This window comes from Macadamia integrifolia, chromosome 1 (genome assembly GCF_013358625.1).
Source record: "Macadamia integrifolia cultivar HAES 741 chromosome 1, SCU_Mint_v3, whole genome shotgun sequence".
NCBI classification, from domain to species: domain Eukaryota; kingdom Viridiplantae; phylum Streptophyta; class Magnoliopsida; order Proteales; family Proteaceae; genus Macadamia; species Macadamia integrifolia.
Genome location: NC_056557.1, coordinates 28268055 through 28288401, shown reverse-complemented (window position 1 = coordinate 28288401; position 20347 = coordinate 28268055). Strand labels below are relative to the sequence as shown.

Below are 20347 nucleotides of genomic sequence, written 5' to 3'. Positions count from 1 at the left end.
CAGGTCTTCGTACGAGAATCATTATTGTATGGTGTTTAATCCACATTTGGACTCCACTTAATCTCTCTTTTCTTTTAATAAATTTTTATTTTGAGTGGAATTCAATTGTAAATCAAACACTGTACAATAATCATTCTCATACGAGGATATGATCTAGACTCGTGTTTTCTATTGACGAGATGATTGCACATGTAATCGACGATGATTGCCAAATATCAAAGAAAATTTAAGAGTGCAGCAGAAGGTTAATCTTATTGGTGAGAACCATCAATTACCTTGAGGCGTGAATGATCACAATTAAGTTATTAACACCCCCGGTCAAAACACCAAACTTTGACCAATTAGCCCAAACCCTTGGGATTTTGAAATTTAATAAATATGACCCCTCTCAGCTCTCTCTCTCTCTCTCTCAATGATGAGCCCATGTGTCGGGCAGCATTAGTAGATTAATGAGGTAAATTTGGATTTGGTCTTTGGACACCAAAGGTCCCAGACCCACCAAAGAAAGATGCCCATTCGCCATTGGCCATTGCCCAGTGTGGAAAGTTGACCCGGTTGGGTGATCATACGGTCGTGAGCGTGATGTGAGAAGGTAATTATTGTGTATGAAACACTAAACATCAGTGACTTTTTCTGGAAAAAAACCGACACGATATTAACTACTACATTTGACCGTAACGGTACCGTAATAGACAAAAGAAATCGGAAAAATCGTTATAATTAACGGTGACCTTGACGGAATCTGTGGTATTGTGGTTTTACTGTTTCTTCCATGAAATGACGACGGTGATGGTAATTGGTGGGGCCCATGTGGGCCCATCCTAGAACGGGGGAGCCGCAAAATTAGGGGAAGATGCAGGGGTACTGGGCTACTTTAGTGTTTATTAGGTAGCTTAAAACTCTACTTAAGAGTGGGATTAATAACTATTAAAGGTAGTAAACTTGAATGAGTCTCCGTTACGAACCGGCAGTAGCCGGTGAGTAGACCGGGAAATCGAGTACAAATTTTCCGGACCACCGAAGCGGCTCGCTTTCTCCGGACATTCTGTGGTGCGTGGGGCCCACTTGTGAAAAGCGCACGGCCTTTTTACATGGTGAAGATGCAGTCAACGTATGACACCTGTGATACTGCCACGTGTCCACTCATTTTGACTGGCTCCTTCTTAGGTGTCTTATGGCTATGCCTTCCGCAGGACTTGTTTGTTTGTGTTGCTTTTGGCAATTGCACATTAATTCCATCTCTGTTGCTTAGCTCAGTACTAACAGATTTAAGACTTTTTTTTTTAAATAATCTCTCTCTCTCTCTCTCATGGTTAGGCAAAATAAGAGAGCCTAACTGATTTTATCATATACCTTTTTTAAGTGGTTCGAGTTTTCCTTCATTCAAGCCAAATAAAAAATATTTTCATTCATGAGATGACTATCTTGTTTGATTAAAGGAATAAATTTTGAATGATCGTCAATAGGGATAGAAGTTAATAATGAGTTTCACTGATGGTTTCAAGTCTCGATCTGAGGTTGGCCATATCAATTGTATTAGATTCGTACTAGTGGAGATCGATCTCCATTCCCTGATTGATCTGGATCAGTTATTCAGATTGTTTTAGGAGTAAAATAGTAAAAAATTATTACTTTTATAAAAAGTAGAGGCAAAATTAACTAATACCCACCAATCCAATCCGATCCGAATTGATATCGGATACCATCCCCTAAATCCTTGGATTCACTATTCCAGAAGATCAATTATACCATCATATCACCATGGATAAAAAGACTAATTCTTCACCCTAAGTGGATGACAAAAGAATAAATTTTAACCCATTTTGAATTCCCAAATTTGAAAATTTCATTCTCCCTCCAAATTAGACACAAAAGGTTTAAAAAACACAAACTAATTGTAGAAGAAGAAATTAGTTCACTTGTTTCATGTGGATTAATTGTTCAGTGGATTGCTAGGGGTATTTTGGCAAATCGACATGGACGATATCGCGCGATTATTTATTAATAAAGTCTTGCTAATATATTTCCCTTTTGACAGCTTGAATTGGTGGAGGTTGGCACAGTATGAAGTTTGGATCAATAATCTAATACTAAATTGAAAATTTGGGACCCAATTGTGAACTAGTGGGATTGACAATGATAGTGATTATGGATTCCAAGTCAAAAACCATGTTAAAGCATGTGTGTGACATGTAATGAATTGATGGAAAACCAAAGTTCATGAACTCTTTACCAAAACTAAGTGGATTATTGTTTTCTTTAGATGAAAAGAGAGGGAATGAAAAAGGAAATCTCTTTAAACTCAGTTAGTGGAAAAGAATCTATTGATCATAGGAATTTAGGAGATTTGCTAGTTGTTTAGCATTGATAAAAAGGTTAAGAATAAAGTTTATTCTTTCCTTTTTGATTTCTTTAAATTTTACACTTGGGTATGAGCTGACAATCTCCAATTGATCTTCTTTTTATTTTTTTATTTTTATTTTTTCTCCACATTAATTTCTTTCTACATATGTAGTTGGATTTCAAATCTCAACCCTATAAGATTCCTACCACATTAAAGAAAAGGTTGAGTCTCTCCTTTTAGTCTATAGAAAAGGATTAGACCCTAGGGTTATAGGCATCAATTCTTACAGGGAATTAGATCCTCTCTCATGTGGGAGAGACTCAACATGCTTTCAATGGCTCAGAGTCCTTTGGGGTGCATATACGGATGGATGCCTCTAGCCATCGCATGTGTGCTGAGTACACCTTGTGCTAGAGAGGATCTGAATCCTTCTCACATTTGGAGAGTTGGAGAAATTGGTGCAACAAGATTAATCCAGGGTGACCATCTTGTTATTCTTTAATATTATTAATTAATCACAAGACGAGTTATGTATGGTCACCAACTTTGTTTGGATTTTATTGCCATTAAAATTCAACCCAAAATTGTTTAAATCGATCAAAACCAACCAAGAACATAGATTGGACCAAAACTGAACCCTTATATGGTGGTTCTTGGGTCTGGGTTTTTGAAAATCAATACAGAACAAACCAACTGGACCGAAGTATATATATATATATAAACCTTGTTTTTCCTATAGTATTATATATGAAAAAAGAAATCAAATCGATACTAACCTGATGAGATCCTATTAAAATAAACGGATAAAAATCGAAATCGACTCAAACCAAATCTCTTTTTAATTGTTTGGGAAAATTACATGGTTACCCACTTTTGGGTTTCTCTTTACAAAATTACCCATCAAAAGTTTCAGTTAACAAAAATACCCAAAATTAGGTTTCTCTTTACAAAATCATTCACTTAAAGTTTAAGTTAACAAAAATACCCAAAATTGAGTTTGGGTTTACAAAACTACCCATTCAAAGTTTTAGTAATAAAAAAATACATGATTATATGTGGAAGATGAAGAATCACTATTTTGGGTAGTTTTGTAAACCCAAATGGGATTTTGGGTATTTTTGTTAATCGAAACTTTGAGTTGGTAATTTTGTAAACCCAAACCTAATTTTGGGTATTTTTGTTAATCACAACTTTTTGGGGGTAATTTTGTAAAGGAAAACCCAAAAATGGGTAATCAAGTAATTTTCCCTAATTGTTTGGCTTTGATTTGAACCTGATGCATGACAAAAATAGATACAGACCAATTAAAACCGGACCAAACGAACCAATTGACCATTATTTCCATTTTTAAACCAATTGACACCCTTAAATTCTCCCTTTAAAGTAATTCCAAGAAGAGAATGATATGGATAGGGATTCTCCAAAATGGGAAGCTGATTTGGCTTCATGGAATGAATGCTTTGCACGTGGCATCAGCAAACCAAACTTCTAACACGTCTTGGTTACTTGCCTATTTTTTCTATTTTTCTAATTTTTTTTTCGCTAGTTAGAATTTGTTTGGCTTGAAAATTATTTTTAAAAAGTAATCAAACGATTCAAAATATTTCTCTTTGAGATTTTTTGCTTTCATTATTGGATTCTAAATATTTCTCTTAGAGATTTTCGCTTTGATTGCTTAGGCGAAAGGGTTTCTTCCTTCAGCCTTAGATCTTCTCCCATGTGGGAGAGAGCCTAATGCATATTCGATGGCTTGAAGACCCTTGGGCTGTACACCCAGGTGCTGGGGTGCATGCTTAGGATGCTTTCACCCATTGAATGTGGTTGGGCTCTCTTCCACACGGAAAAGAATCAGAATCCTTCTTCCTTCAGAATTAATTCTTTCACAACAAGTAAACTGACGTCATAAATGGACTATTGCATAGCTTTAGTTCGCAGAAGGAGGGCTAGTCGACCTGCGAGAATAGGTAGTCGACCTACTAGAATAGGCAGTTGACTGATTGTGCTTTTCTGTATGCATGTGAGAAACGCATCTTTTGGGGCTTCTTTGGACAGGTGTGTCCGAAAGGCATCTCTCCTCTATAAAAGGAGAACATCCTAGCCACTTGAGAGAGACATCCCTCCTCCATTAAAGGAGAATATCCTGGCTACTTAATATCTTTGGTGCCCTCCACATCTCTCTCTCAATGGTTTTTTTTTTTCCAATTTCATGTACTATATTTATGAGTCTTCACCCCTCCTTTTGTTGATTGAACACAGTCAGAGTGTGTCCTAATGTGGTCCAATAATTTAATGCAACAACTACGGGAAGGGTCTACATGCAAAGCCATTTCATCTTGGAGGCTTATTCATACTACCTAAATTGCATTGTAGGAGACGCTGAAATCTTAAGGAGAGTGATTAGTGGCACCATTCGCCCTATGATTTTCAAACCCTTCTTTTGCATTGATCATGAATGCATTTAAATCTTATTTTTTGTCATTTATTTATTTATTAAGTCAGTAAAATAATGTAAATCAAAGAAACTCGTCTCTTCCGACAAAATGTACAAATCTTTGAATTAAAAACTCTACAAAACAAATTATGTAAATTTTTGCTTCTTCTTCTTCTTAATTCTAATTTCTAAAGTTTTGGTTGATTCCAACCAATTCTTATCCAAATCTGATTTAAATCAGAATTGATGGATACCAATTCTGTCATTTTCCAGGCTTCTAAACCTTGACCCAAGTATACCTAATATGATTAATAGAACTCCACTATCAAGCACTAGTCAAGGATTCCACTTAACAGAGATGAATGTGTCCATAACTCCAAAGACAAAAGAATAGAAAAGGGGAGAGAATAAATAATAGAAGTAGGAAATGTTCTTAAACAGTCTAATCAAGTTTCCTTTTGAAAAAAAAAAAAAAAAGACTTTTTCAAGACATGAGGATAGACTAAGGCACATGTGGATCAATAGTGACACATTGAAAATAGACATTGATGGAACACACGATTACTTATGTCCCAAATGGACTAAGAAGTCTTCCCTAATACATGCATAGAACCTTAGCCAAATCTAAGAACGTAGAGACACAGATAATATAAAAATAGAGAGAGATAGAGACCATTGACAAAGAAAGAGAGAGAAAGAGAGTGGGTGTGAGTGAGACAGAGTCGTTACTAGTCAACAAACAACAACTAAGTTTTTTATACCAGTGGAAAAGCTGATTAGATGATTTAAGTTAATCATCCACAGATTAGAGTTATACCTTCTTTCAAGTGGAAATTATGTTTTCACGTGTGCCTCTACTTAGAGAGAGAGAGAGAGAGAGAGAGAGAGAGTTAAATTCAATTGGGGTGGGGGAGGTGGTGAGGAGGGGGAAAGGCTTATTAGTCAAAAAACATCTTCTATTTATTATTTTATTGAAAACCCACTTAAAGAATTTAAAGTCCATGTATTTGAAAAGTTTTTAAGAATTTATAAAACAAAAAATAATAACTTTATAGTACAGAGAGTGTGATCTCTTAATCTATTTATTATTAATATGACTATAGTTTAAAGAAAGAATAATAAATGTGAAGATGTTAACTTCTGTCTCTTAAGATGTATGACTTAGAGAAGAAACCAAGTTAATAGCAATCTCTGGTCTTCTTCTTCAAGTGTTTCATTTTTAATTGGCCCCTGATTGACTCTGTACGTGACACCCACTCCATATCTCTTTGGCCCTTTCCTGTTCCATTTTCAACTATATTTTCTTTATGTGAATTTTCCTTTAAGAGGTAGGATCGAGTTTCTTTCACCCATGATGAAGAGACAGGATGTGACTCTAAGGGTAGTATCGGACTTCACATAGAAAGACACATCTATGACCCTCAATTCTCTTTGGAATGGGTGAAGAAAAACTTTCTCCTTCTTCGAAGAAGATTATTCTTTCAGGACCCAGTTTGATTCGCGATTTGACTTAGTATTAAAGAAATCAACCTTTAAAACTAATAATTGTCACAAAAAATGTGAGTCGAATAACTTCATTGATCAGAGAAATCAGGAGAAGTTCCTTGTTAGATATGGGTGATAGGTTAAGATGTGAAAGAAAGGTAGACGAGAGTCAAAATAGTGACAACTCATGAAGTAAGTAAGTTAAAAAAAAAGTAATAAAAAAAAAAAAAAATGGAAGAAGAAGAAGAAGGGATTTGAGAGGGATTTTTTTTTCTTCTCTTGAGCTTCTATCATAAAATTTGGTACATGCTCCATGCCTCTACTGCTTCAGTTAAAATGCTTGTTTTTCTGTGATTCAACTTTTTTATACCCACATTATTGTATGAATCACACATGAGCCACTTGAGGAGTAGATAATAAGTGAGTTATAGAAAATTCATTACACCTCATGCGTGGTCTCTAGTTTAATGCCTGCATGAATGGATTCTTATTTAAACAATTTTATGAATAGTAATAATACTAATTTATCCCTTCCAAATAAAAAAAATATTGAATTATAAAATACTAGTTAAAATATGCTTTTAAAAATAATATTAGTCCATCATGGAATCACCAACTTTGCTCCTTTAAATATTATTAGATATAAAAGATTATTCATATGTCCAGAGGCCTAACGTATAACTGACCTGTTCCATTAGGCTGTTATAGGAAGGCTCTATCTGGTCGCAAAGAAAAGGGAAAGACAGGAAAGTATAATTAAATTTTTAAATAAAAATGAGATTTTTTTTTAATTATAATTATCTTAAGGTGAAAGGTTTTTGTGTACACCCAAATACGAAATGACAGCACAACCCCTCCCCCCTTCCTTGACAAGTTTTCGATGCATTAATTCTTTCTTCATACCTTAAACTCTTAATAAATATAAATATAATAACTATATTTTTCAAATGAAATCTTTTTTTTTTTTTAATAAATATTTTATTTGTATGATATAATTAAATTTTAAATAACCAAATTTAGAATGTCTTTTAGAATTGGTTACACTATCATGTTAGGTGACAAATACAAAATTACTTTTTTGATTTAATTTGATTTGGTTATACTATTATGTTAGATGATGAATACAAAATTTTCATTTTTGTTTTAAAGACCAAGTTTCTCTACACCCATGGTTAAAAGATTCCATACCTTAGTCATCATTGAATCAGACTCCCATTGATATGAACTACTTCGGCCAACATATTTGACCGTTGATTTCCTTTACCATGGATGAAGGAAAACTTTCTACCCGTTTTAATTTGATTTTAATTTCCCTTGCAACCAAACACAGCCGAAACTTTTGAAATTCCTGCAGTCCTCATTAATGCGTCACCCACACACCTTCCTCTTCCTTTAGAGGCCTGAAGATATCCTCAAATGTTCCAAATTCCTCCAACTCTGAACTGTCACTAGGTCTGTGATCTATCCTACATCCACATCTGAGGGGGAAATTCATGTGCTCTTGCACACTCAGTCATCGTCCCGGCACTGTTATGGGTAATCCCCTGTAGGACAACATCCAGAGAAGCCAATGTACAGACAACCAGGTGGAAGTTCTAGTAAGCATTAAGTTAACATGATAGATAACAAAAGACAGAAGGCTACTTCAGAGTTGTAATACTTGATCTGAACTGCAAGTAGAACTTTCAATCACCCAAAGTTTGGCAAAACATGAAGCATCTGGTTGGGCCCTACATTGACAGCATGAAGGATCAGAAGTAGCAACAGGAACTACCCACTATGGCTGCTTTGAAGGACTTTTCTGTGGCCTTCTTTCTGCTTTTAGGTGGGTAATAAACCATATTCCTTTTCAAACACATTGCACGCTTACATGACCACAAGCCATAATCTCCAGGACAAAGAGACCAGACAGTGAGTCACGAAATCATAAAACCCAATGCCTAAAGATAAACCACATTTTAAAGATCCTCCAAGATTACTTTGATAGTGCTTTAGTCAGACAAGCAACATCACCAATAGTAATTAAAGCACACCCTGTGATGATATCAAATATTATTTTCAAACTATGACATCAGAGAGGGAAAAAAAAATTGGCCCAGAAATCAGTTACTTATCCTTATACAACCTATGGTTTAGATCTTTACAATTATATTAAGGTCATGGTCACAAGGGTAGTCTCTAGTCATAATTCATGACAATGTAACTGATCTGGCATCAACCTTGTTCCTTGTATGGGGTCCAGATTAATTTGCTAACATCAACCTCAAGACCCCCACGACCGGCAGCCTTTAGGTGGCGATCGAGAACCTTGGGGTCCGCACAGATGGCATGCTGCCCTTTCCTGTACTGGATCAAGTCCAGGCTCTGCAGTGTACTCAAGATATCATCCGCCTTTATAGCTGTCATGTCACTAAGCTCCTGCCCAACACAAATAGATTACAACTCAATTTGAAAATCAGAACTGAAGAAGGCTCCTTGACCAAATAAAAACAGTTACCTAAAAGTCTGGAAGTGAACCTAAAGTAACTTTCCCAAAGCAACACCTAAAAATTTCTTTGATGAAGTCATTGCCAGAGATTTTCTCCATGATATAAGGTCTGAGGAATTGGGCACCATCAATCAAGGAATTGGCTCCATGGTACAGGAGCATAGATCAATACACATCGGATAGAAGCCACGACCTACCAGGCCTGTGGAAAAGTCAACGGAACATATGCATGGTTACCCGTCTACCAACAAACTCAGGGATTTATTTTTTGATATGATATACCCATCTAATGACATGATATTGAATGGAAAATAATGACTTGCTATGTGAATGTATTTTTTGTAATGGCCGAATGAATTGAAGGATACACTACCGTATAGTCTGTATAGAAAATATTATTAGGTAGGGCAACAGAAATTATAAGGTGTTTATTGCCCCAAGTAGGGATAAGGCTTAATTAAGCTGCAAGCTTAGAAGGGTTGATTTATCTCATCTTCCATGTCACTCTTGCAAAGTTGCAATAACCAGCTTTCTATAACTGAAGTCCAAGAAATGACCATTCATTGTCCAGTATACACCACATCAACTAACACACCATTAGATACATATATAAAATAAAGTTTCACATTATTATGTGATAATATGCGAAGTTGCGAACACATATAAATATAGGCTAAGCCACACATAAAGGTGAAGCTGAGACTGGACTTTAAATCGGGTTCAAGGCTCAGGCCTAGCCATCAAGACCTTAAGAAATTACAACCGGAGACAGGGAAGGCTGGGGCAATTTCTGTTTGAGTGCTCAGAACAATTTCCATTTTTCTGCTGTATTTCCTAGTCTATATTTATTTCCTTTTCTTTAAATGAAACCTTTGATCTGAATACAGATCATTCTCCAGACTACAGGGAACATTCAAATCCAATGTGGCAGAAGAAAATAGTACTGCGTCTAGATGACCCACATTGTTGGAGGGGACCTACAAGGTGACACACTGACACCAACAAGGCAGCCAAGGTGCCCAACTAGGAGACCAAGGTGCCAGGACACCTAGGCAATGCCTTGACAACTATGATACTGAACTCCTCAGAAACTTAATGATAACTGAATAAAAGAGTAAATTCATTCCGACGATGGAAAGACAGAAAAACTACAACAATGTTTTAAATTTCATTAGCCTAAGATCCATGCATACCTTGATTGAGATGTTGCTCTTGTGCTTTTTCAGGATGTCTAGAAGAACCCTGGTCCAGTATCCCCTGTAGCTCAACATTCCGAGGTCAGAAAGTGGCCTTTCAGGTGTGCCTACTTTTCCTTCCTTCTTAGAAAGTTCATATGCTGTTAATGATAAATCCAAGTCAAACACTACTTTTCAGAAACAGACGAAAAGACTGTTGATCAATTCGAACAATCTAAACAAGAAAATGCACAATGTTTCTTCTGCATCCTAAGTAGATACATCTATTGTTCCATGCAAATTCTGAGGCATCTCCATTGGTATTATTATAATTATTGTTTGGGTACAATCTCCATTGGTATATTACGTAATAGAATAACGACAAATAAAAAATGATGAAGCCAATTGTCCCGGTAAGATATGCACTCCCCAACAGGCACAACCACAGTGAAGAACTTTATAAGGAAGAAGGGCAGGGAAGAACCACCCATCCGAAAGGTATCCAGTGCCTGTAACTCAAAATATCATAGAGCCATGCATATAGTCTCATCTGGGCTACAACATGTTATGACAACACTAGAAACAACAGCGAGTCTACTGTCACCTTCATAATGGTATATTGGGGCACCCAACTCTTTTTACATGATACTTCACTTGGAGCAGTGTTCAGATAAGGTTTCAAACCCTCAGGGCTTGCAACTCTTTATTCATGATACTTTGCTCAGAGCAGCATTCATATGCTGTCATATGGATAAGGTTTCAAATACTCAGGTCTTGTATCTCTTTCTCCATCCCCCCTTGCAACCCCCACCCCAAAAATTAAATAAAATAAAAAGTAAATAACAATCTACATAGTGAGATCTAAGGAACTGGGTCACAAGACCACTGCTAAATACATCCACTGAGAGGGATCCAATAAATTTATGATATTATCTACATTTATTCCAATTAAAAATAGTGTGAACAAAATAAGATAGAAAGCTTACAGAATGCAATTAGAAATTTCCCGTAGCCTTTTCTTTGGTAAGGAGGCAGGGTGAGAATGCAGGCCAAATTATAGGATTCCTCTGAATGCTTTTCCTGTAACATTAGAATGTGTAAAACAAAAACCTTTAAACAGCCTAACATTGGATATTCACAACACTAATTTCTAAACTTAAGACTTTGAATTTCAAATCAAAATTCTAATAAAAAACACGGTTGTAGCTACTGGACAATGAAATGGATTGGAATTTACTCATATCCTCTAAAAAAGGCTACGTCAATAATCCTGCAGGTACTGCAACCATTACCCAACAATTTATTAAGTACTGTAAGTATTTGAAATACGGGAAAGAAGTAACTTTCGGGTGATATTTCTAGGGGTTGCAAATGGATCTAGCGGTTCACCAATCATTGGTGGTTCTATAACTGTTAAGCCTACGCTACATACCTAGAATTGCTACTGGAAAATTATATAAAAGGTAGTTGGACCAAGTGGAATCTCCGTAGACTGTATTAATTATGACCCATCCCATTAGACAATTTAGCTCTTAATACAGGATTGTTCAAGTCAGGTTTCTTTGCTATGGAATAGGTGACTTCTTATGGATCCAACCTCCAAAGGAACTGGACATGATAGTTTTCATCATTTGGCTCAAGAAAAAACCGATAGAAGGCAATGGATCTATAATATAGATAATTTATGGAAAACCCAGGGAATGGGAAGAGATAAATCAAAAACTAAACCCACAATTTACAGCCCACAGCATTTAACCAAAGCTCTAAGTGAATATTTGACAGAGCAGGCCACAGGTTTAAGAAACCTAAAGACGGAGATATATGGAATCACAGGAAAATCTCATCCTAGTACAGGTGAGAAAAAGAGGCTACACGGATTGCTATAAAATGAAGATAGAATAGATAAGATTATGACACTTCATGAGCATAGAACACATCCATTCTAAGAATTGTAAACTGTAAGCATGTGGATATACATACATATGCTCTTGCGGCCTCTCGATATGCCAGTCAACCTGATTTATTCTTAACTCTTTCATTTATTGCCTACTGACTAACTCCAGTGAAATCCCCTAATTTCTTTGTAACCAAGCCTATAAACCATATTTAAACCTCTTCAAATCGCAGATTTCTCCTTCCCAACTCACCCTCAAATTCCATCATTGGACCCCCCCCCCAAAAAACCTGGTCCACTATCCCCTGTTATTTTCTACTGTTTATCCACAGTGGAAGTAGAAGAGTAGATCTAGGACTCACTATCACAGAATTTTACAAAACAAATGGAAAATCAAAGAATTATGATGGAGTAGCCTTGGGGAAGAGGGTAAAAATCAGAATAGTAGGGGGAGGAAGGGATCACACAATTAGATATTGCACAAATCCAACCAGGAATGGAGAGAAATTGCATAAAGAATGGGGAGGGGAAGAATCACTCAGCCCGAAGGCTCTCAAACATAAACTCAATTCATCATTCTTCAAATCTGTCCCATTAGAGTACATTAGCTCCTCTATATAAAGAGGGCAAACTAGCAGTCATAACTTAACTACGAGTTAGACTCCAAGTAGGACTAAACATTAAATAATAGGAGTTGGACTCCAAATAAGACTAGACTAGAATTCCAACATAGAGTAGGTAACTAACTAGTCATTCACTAATAAAGAAACCTAAACTGACTACAAACTCAAATAACAAAGGAAATAAGCTCAAAACATGACTCTAACCAAGCTAATGACTCAAATCCCCTTTTTCTACTTTCTACCCATATTTTAGGCCCATTGAAGTGGCCCATTATAAAGAAAACACATGGGATCAAAGGCCCAACACATACATAACCCAACCCAAGGCTTATTTGCAATAAAATAAACCCATTAAGTGACTTATCTACATCAAATTATATTTTGGAGGGAAGCAAGGAGGAAGAAAAAATATCATCACTTTCAATACGAACCATCCCTTGACATGCGGCAATAAGGTATGCTTTAGCATAAAATGCATTGAATTGAAACCATAGAAAACATACTCAGCAACAATCTCAGAGTTGAAGATATATCAATGTGTGTAGATTAGCAATAATGAAATTTCATTAGAGGAGTCTACAAATAGCAAGCCCAAGAGAAAGGACCACAAAAATCAAAATATTCAAGGAAAACAAAGGAGCCAGGACACAGTGTGTGATGCCTGATGCCTCTATCTCCATGAAATTTTCCAAAGCTATCCCCACCCCTAGCAAGCTCATCAGCCGTGGAGTTGGGAGATCCTCCTCTAGTGAAACGTGATGTTCCTCAAAGAATAAAGGGATCTAGTACATAGAGTAAGGTTGCAATGCCTAGAAAAGATCACACATATGGAAATACCCTGGTTAAATGAATCACCTCTAACATTAATGTGTAACCACTCAAGTCACTTCAGTTAAAATATAAGGCTTAGGGTTGGGTTACATATATACTGTGCCTTTGGTACAATTGGTTCTCATTGCAACATGCCACTTAGATGGGCCTATAATATGAGTAGAAGCTAAAAGATTAGTTGAGTAGGACAAGTTTAGAGTCTTTTTATGTTAGAAGAACTAAGTCCTATCCTAGAGTTGTTAGGAATTTGAGTCCAGGTTTTATTCAAATATCTAAGTCCATTTTCTGCTTTGTAGTCTTAGTTTGAGTGGTAGTATCAAATACTAGATTGGTTTGACTATTCTAAGTAGTAGTTTGAATTCCAAATCAGTTAGGACTGTTAAAGAGTGAGCTTATGTATTAGTGGCCTTGGCCTCAGACATGAATTTATGAAATATATCAGTCCAATTTTCTCTGAAAACTTGGCTACTACGTATTTCATTAGTTGCTGCTGTGGATTCAAAAGTGTGCTTGATCCCTCTATCTTTATATACATCTGTATCAGAACTACAGGCCGGATCTATTCAACATCTAAACCATGCAGCTATTCTGTTTCCAGTTAATTTTAAGAATTGCTACTGGTTATATGTTCCAACTATATTCTGTCGAGTATGCTCAAATAGCTTCAATAACTTTGGTATTCCTCTCTGAAGTTCTGTACTGGATTTTCTGAACATCCTGATAATCAATTCTGAACCTGATGTGGTATTAGGATTCTTCAGAAAATAACTATTCTTTTAGTGGAATCAGTCCATATTCTCTAGACTGCAGAAAATAACTATTCTTTTATTGGAATCAGTCCATACTCTATGGACTGCAGAAAATAACTATTCTTTTATTAAAGTCAGTCCATACTCTATAGACTCCAGAACAGACCTATTGACTTAAATTTTTAAGCCATTCTGACTTGATTGACTTGAGTTACAAAAAATTCCTTGATTCTGATTCCGTTTTCCCTAACCTGCGATTTTGCCATTCTGGTATTCTGTTAGAACATTAAACATTTCTGTTTGAAAAATTGATTACACTGGAGTGCTTCCAAAAAAAAAAAAAAAGAGCAAGCAACAAAAGAACTGAAACACTTACCTTTGAAAAATACCCAACCATGTGGCATCCTCGATCATCACATTCACAGAGAACGTAAAACAGAAAAAGATCAACATCATAATAGAGTGTCTTGTGATCAAGAAATAATTTTGCCAAATAGCAGAGATTCTGCCCGTAGACTTTGTTCTTCTTACCATCAACCTGTTACAAATCATCAAGACAAGTGAAGCAAAGAAATACTGGATGAATCAGGGATCGGATTAAAAAATGAAGAACCCAGCAATATATAGGCAGAAACACTAGAACAAAAAACCTAGTTAATAAAGGGGGAAATAACATGACCCTAAACACATTAGTAAACCAAAACTACAAAACTTATTCTCTACAAGAGGAAAAAGTTATCATCAAAACCCCAACGATGTGTGTTCAAAACAATATGTGTAGATGCTTATTTAACCAAAAACATGAAAACTTGGATACGGAAATGCAGAGGAACCATAGAAAACAACAACTAACACTTAGTGAGACCAGAGACACATTCTTAGTTTTTATAATAACTTTAATATTAAATGAAATTACATTTCAATAAAAGAAGCAAATGATAACTTGCCTCAAACATTGATAGTGTGCCACAGCGATATATCTCATCACCTGGAGGATGCTTGAGATCACATTTTCTCTACATAAGAGAATATAGAATGCATTACTTTTCAAAAGTAAATAGAGCCCGATAATGGGCAAGAAGAAAGCTCAAATGGGGAGAAGAATAATGATGGTCTAATGGACAAGTCAGAAAAACAAGGTCTTATGTTCTTTAATCCACTTACTTTTTTGACACAGATAAGGAAAGAGTTTTCCTCTAAGTTAAGATTAGTGGTAGGAAGATGTTATTGAATAAAATAGGACTGAGCTAAACTAGAGCATCTATTATCCTAAATTAAAGAGAGCACTAAGTGGCACACATGTACATAACACAGTGTCAGCAGATACTTTTTGCCCAAAAAGTGGAAACTTATTCCTGGAAGGCCATGGCCTGGGGTTATTTTTGGGAGCTGACAATGGATTGTTTGGTCCCCATCTCATATCAAAAGGATCACTGGTGAGTATTCTCCTGCATCAAAAAAACTATAAATCATGGAATGCTTCCCCCCTGCTTCATTCTTCATCATAGTCTTCCTATGCAGATATGGGGCTAATACATAAGAGGTCCAAGAGCCCTTCAAAAGTTGGAAACCTCAATAGATCAATAGGTAGGATTCAATTTCCACTTCCTATCCTAATGCCATCCACTCTCAAAATAAAAAGTGAATGTGCAAAGGAAATTTTTGGGTTACACACCAAAGGTGTTTTTGGTAAAGGCAAATGTTTCTTATTAGTAGCTATGCCAGCTACTAATAAAGAGACATAGAACTTCACTGATATTGGAAACAGATGGGAACACAAGTTGCACTTCCTAGGTCCTATGAACCACTGATTTGCAAAATAGTATTTTGGATGTGAAGAAACAATAATTGGCATCCTTACTGTCAACAAAAACCCATCTTAAATTCCTAGTACCTTGGACTACAATAGGAAACCAAATCAAACTCCAGAAGCAATTATTAGCTTGCTTTGGGAATCCATTTGGGATGCAATGCCTGTGATATGTGATCAAGTAAAGAAAAACATAGACTATCAACCCAAAACCCATCAAAAGGAAGCCCAGTGTGAAGCCAACAAAGAAGTATGAGCCTAGGTCCTCAAGGAGGCCCAACTAAAAAAATAAATAATTCTGCCTTTCTGATGGCCTTTTCCCATGCTGGTTTCAATCATCTTTGCTCCCATGTCACACCATCTACACTCAATCCATCTTAATTCTGTTTATCCTACATATTATAAAGCAATCATTCAAAAAAAATCTGATACACAAATGTAAGATAATAAATTGATAAATTGACCAGTGACAGTGGTTGTATCATGTAACTACATACGGAACAAATAAATGAAAATAGAATGTGTAATCATTGCAACGTGTGCAAGACTTCTAATTTAAAATTTGCATAGCATTCTGCACAGTGTTTACCAGAAACCAATGGCAATGACTGGTAGAACTGTAGAAGGAAGTCAGCAGTGCAAAAGGAATTAAATGGAACCACTACATTCGAGAAGAACAGAACTGAATGAAGTGTCAGGCATGAGATAAATAAAGCACTCAACTACAAACGTAATAACATAAAAGTAAGACTTAATGCTTTACAAATTAAGACTAGTGGAAATTGAGGCGTAGCTCACCATATGCCTCTGAAGCTGCTCTTTTCGCTTCATGAAATTCAGGCAAAATTCACAAAAGTACAGCTTCAGGGAGTCATTGTATTCTGGCGGAAATGGGGAGAAATACCATGTCTCAATCTCATATCTTCCAAGTTCAATGGTTGCAATATTTTTCACTTTTGTAAATTCTTCGTGTTCCCGCAAGCTGGCAGCATCAAGCTCTTCATGCCCCTGAAAACAAAGGAAAGGATACCTTCAGAGAAATCAAAAGGGAAGTCCAAGATGGAACAAATGTAAATGACAGTTAGAGAACTCCCAGAACGTAACAGAATATTCATGAAAAAAAAAATCGGCAATATAATCTAAGAAAAGCAAAAACCCATCCGTCACCGAGTCATATAAATCTCCACCTTAACAATATAGATTGTCAAATAAATAAGGGGGAGGGAGAGCAAATATGCCACTTTTAAACTGGACCCTCCCCAGACCCCGCAGTGGCGGGAGCCTCATGCACTGTGCACACCTTTTTTAAATAATAAGAAGGGGAAGGGAGAACAAATATGCCACTTTTTTCAACAGATTACAATAATTTGTCACCAATAATATCCAAAATCAAGTAGTTAGTGACCATAATGAAACAAAAACTTCCAGAAATGGCAACATTATCCCCAAAATCTTAAAATCAGCATGTGTCTAAGATGTGTAGCAGTTCAGTTTTGATTGTAGAGAATAAGAAACGGAAACAAAGGAAAAACCAAGGGACAAACAGAAATATAAAGTCAGATACAGGTATCAATTTGAAAATCTGAAATGCAACTACTCAATAAAATGGCAAACTTATACATACCTCTACATGTGTCTCGTCAATCTTACGTTTCTGGTGGCGTGTCATTTTCAAACTTGTAGCCTGAAAGGACCATGTGTAAGAAATATCTTGCAAGCTGTAAAGATGCAGATCCTCTCTATAATAAAAAACAAAAACATGCACTGTTGGGTAACAGGTAAAAAGGTGGAACAGGCAAGAGATACAATGGAGCTAAATCAAAATAGTATCTGCATTAAAATATTAGAATTAAGAAAAAATAGAAATGAAGTCTTTATACTCGTTCATGAACATTTCTGCTAATCGAAGGTGGGGCCAATAGGAGGTAGTATCACTAGTTATGGAATCTTCATGTTAATTTCGTACTGGACATAACGTTAATTGACTAACTCGCATAAGACAGTCAACAATGAAAATATGGACATTAAAGAACACCTTATCTTCCACTTTTTCATCAACATCAGTCTCTACTGAGTCAAGATCGAGTTGTTCAAGCTTAACCCACTCATCGAGTCTCCTATTGACTGCAAAAGAAACAAGAAACAGAATCAATAGCATATCTTCAGAATCACGTCATGAGAATGATGATTAGACATTGCAATGCCAATCATGAAATGAAATTGGCCACAATAATGAAAGTTGTTGGCAGCAACCATCAAACAATGTAATACAATGCTTTTCTATCTAAATTTCAACTTATAAGGCACGAATAACATGTTACGAAAGGGAAACCTCAAGCCTCAGGAAACCATTTCACAAGAAATCCTCAAGTCAAACCAAATTGATTTTCACCAGCTGGCCTCATCTGGATCTCAACCTTAAGTATTCCCTGGGTTGCATTCAAAATTGGCCACACATCATATTTGTTATTAGAAAATATATCAAGCACTATGTTGTGCAAGAAATCTATGGTTTTCCTGAGGGTTTACAATGGCTACACGAAATCCAAGTATGACCTGTTGAGAGATAAACCCTTTCCTGGATATTCTGTATCAGAAACCATGATATTTTCACATGTCACACAGAAGCACATACGTACTAATTTTTTGGTGCAATCATGTGCATAATGAATTCAAGATTGTGATAAGAGGAAAATTATTAGGAAGATTAAAATGGATCAGCAAAAGCAGCTGAAGCAACCAGAATGAAAATTGAGAGACTAAAAATATTAAATGTCAAAACTCCGATCTTATGCTAGCAACATTAACAAACTTATTAAGAATGATGACCCAATCAGGTCCAAATAGATACTTACTGCAATTATCATTGATATCTGAAACTCTGCTAGTTCCTTTGCACGTATGATATTTCAATATAACCATGAAGCTTTCAATGAACCAACCAATCGAATGGCTACTCATTGTGCTGCACCTGAAGATGATTGTTGTTGGACAGATAGTTTCCACCTTCAGTAGAGTGTGGGGCAGTGAGTTGTTTCTAGTTTTCTCTGGCATTCTAATAAAGTTTCCCATCTATTGAAAGAAAAGCTGTCCAACTTTTGATGTTTCCAAGTGCAAAGTGCCTTTTCTTTTAAATCTACGAAAACCTGGTCAATAACATTAATGGTGCGACCAGTTCTGCTGCAGATGCTGGATCCACTTCCCTTCAACCTGCTCCCCTTTTTCAGTAGGGAGGGCAATGTAGATAATTAGGGATTGGAAGGTAACAACAAGCAACCACCAGTTCCACTTATTTACCATTCTCCATCAAACCATGTAAACGATCGAACAAACTGTTAAAAAAATCTATATCATATTATACTTTTATATATAAGTATGAACTCCCCCCCCCCCCCAATTTCTTTGGTATACTTTTTCACTTGACTACAATACCCCTCTCTTTCTCTCAAACATCTCCTGTGTGGGAGACACACCTCCTTAGCTAGGATTGCGTTGGCTATTTCTCACATATATGTTGCTCAAATGTCACATCCATCCATTCCTCTCTCTACTTCTTCTGTGTGTTTACAAAAAAAAAAACTCCATTGTGGTAGGGGCAGATTTTCACTCCACCAATAAACACGGGAGACAGTCTACTTTGATGCTCCTCTTCTATCTTGGTTTGGTTGTGCTAAGTTAGAGGATCAGTTGATTTTCTAAGAACCTTCTTATAAGCTATATCTCTGCTTTGGAAGACAAAAATTCAGACATTATCATGTGAAACCTGTAGATTCCCAGTTAATGCTCATAAAATTAATCGAGTAATTTGAAGAAGTTATAAAGAAAACATTTTATTTTTCTTGCCCAATTTGTAAATTCTATACTCCGTGTCTTGGTGTTTATGAATAAAAAGTCTATGTATGCCGACTATGACCTTTGATGGCATAAAGTCTTTGTAGTGTGAGAAAAACCAACTTGTCTTCTTCAGCAGGGACCAATGTGAAGCCAGTGACCAGTTGGTGGAAGAATACTGAGATTTTGACCCTAGAAAGCTCATACCCTGTCACTTCATTTGTGTATTTTTATATTTGGGGGGGTAAGAGAAGAAAACATGAAGATTCCCTTCAGCCATTCTCAACCATTTTTTGAGGTGATGTAATTCAAATACTTGAATATATGCACCAGTTGGGAACAGTAGCTCATATACATATTCTTATGAGTATAAATTCAAATACCAATTGGAAGCAGTGGCATTTCAAGTAAATATTGTTTTTTTTTTTGGGTGGGGGGTAGGGAGTGAATAATTTCCTGAGATAAAATATGAGCCAAACAAATGCTGGAAAGACTAAGGGGCATTTACAACCTATCATACATCTTAAACAAATGCTGTGAAATTTGGGCCACGTACTTTATTTTGTGGAAACAAGCAATGCCTTACTGATATCCACTTGCAAACCCCAAGGCACCACTCAGAATTTTAATTGCAAACCTATTTCTTTTTTCTTTTCTTTTCTTTCTTTCTTTCTTTTTTTTTTTTT

At 36.1% G+C, this 20347-nt stretch overlaps 1 protein-coding gene across 4 annotated transcripts in view; it reads right to left on the bottom strand.

The window, feature by feature from the left end:
- Positions 1-8300: 8300 nt before the first annotated feature.
- The window catches only part of LOC122082754 (histone acetyltransferase of the MYST family 1-like), a 13259-nt gene continuing 1212 nt past the window's right edge, over positions 8301-20347 (bottom strand). Inside the window, exons 2-10 of one of the 4 annotated variants that reach the window (XR_006141401.1) lie at positions 17866-17954; positions 17455-17514; positions 16629-16838; positions 14968-15036; positions 14397-14558; positions 10910-11003; positions 9942-10084; positions 8758-8950; positions 8539-8678 (exon numbers count right to left, since the gene is read on the bottom strand). Coding sequence is in view for 2 of the 4 variants with exons in the window: in XM_042650519.1 (XP_042506453.1) it covers positions 8475-8678; positions 9942-10084; positions 10910-11003; positions 14397-14558; positions 14968-15036; positions 16629-16838; positions 17455-17514; positions 17866-17954 (1031 nt within the window). In the remaining 2 variants the exon portion in view is untranslated. Of the gene's footprint in view, positions 8679-8757; positions 8951-9941; positions 10085-10909; positions 11004-14396; positions 14559-14967; positions 15037-16628; positions 16839-17454; positions 17515-17865; positions 17955-20347 lie in introns of all 4 variants that reach the window. The other 3 variants (XR_006141402.1, XM_042650519.1, XM_042650527.1) reach the window with 3 other exon arrangements.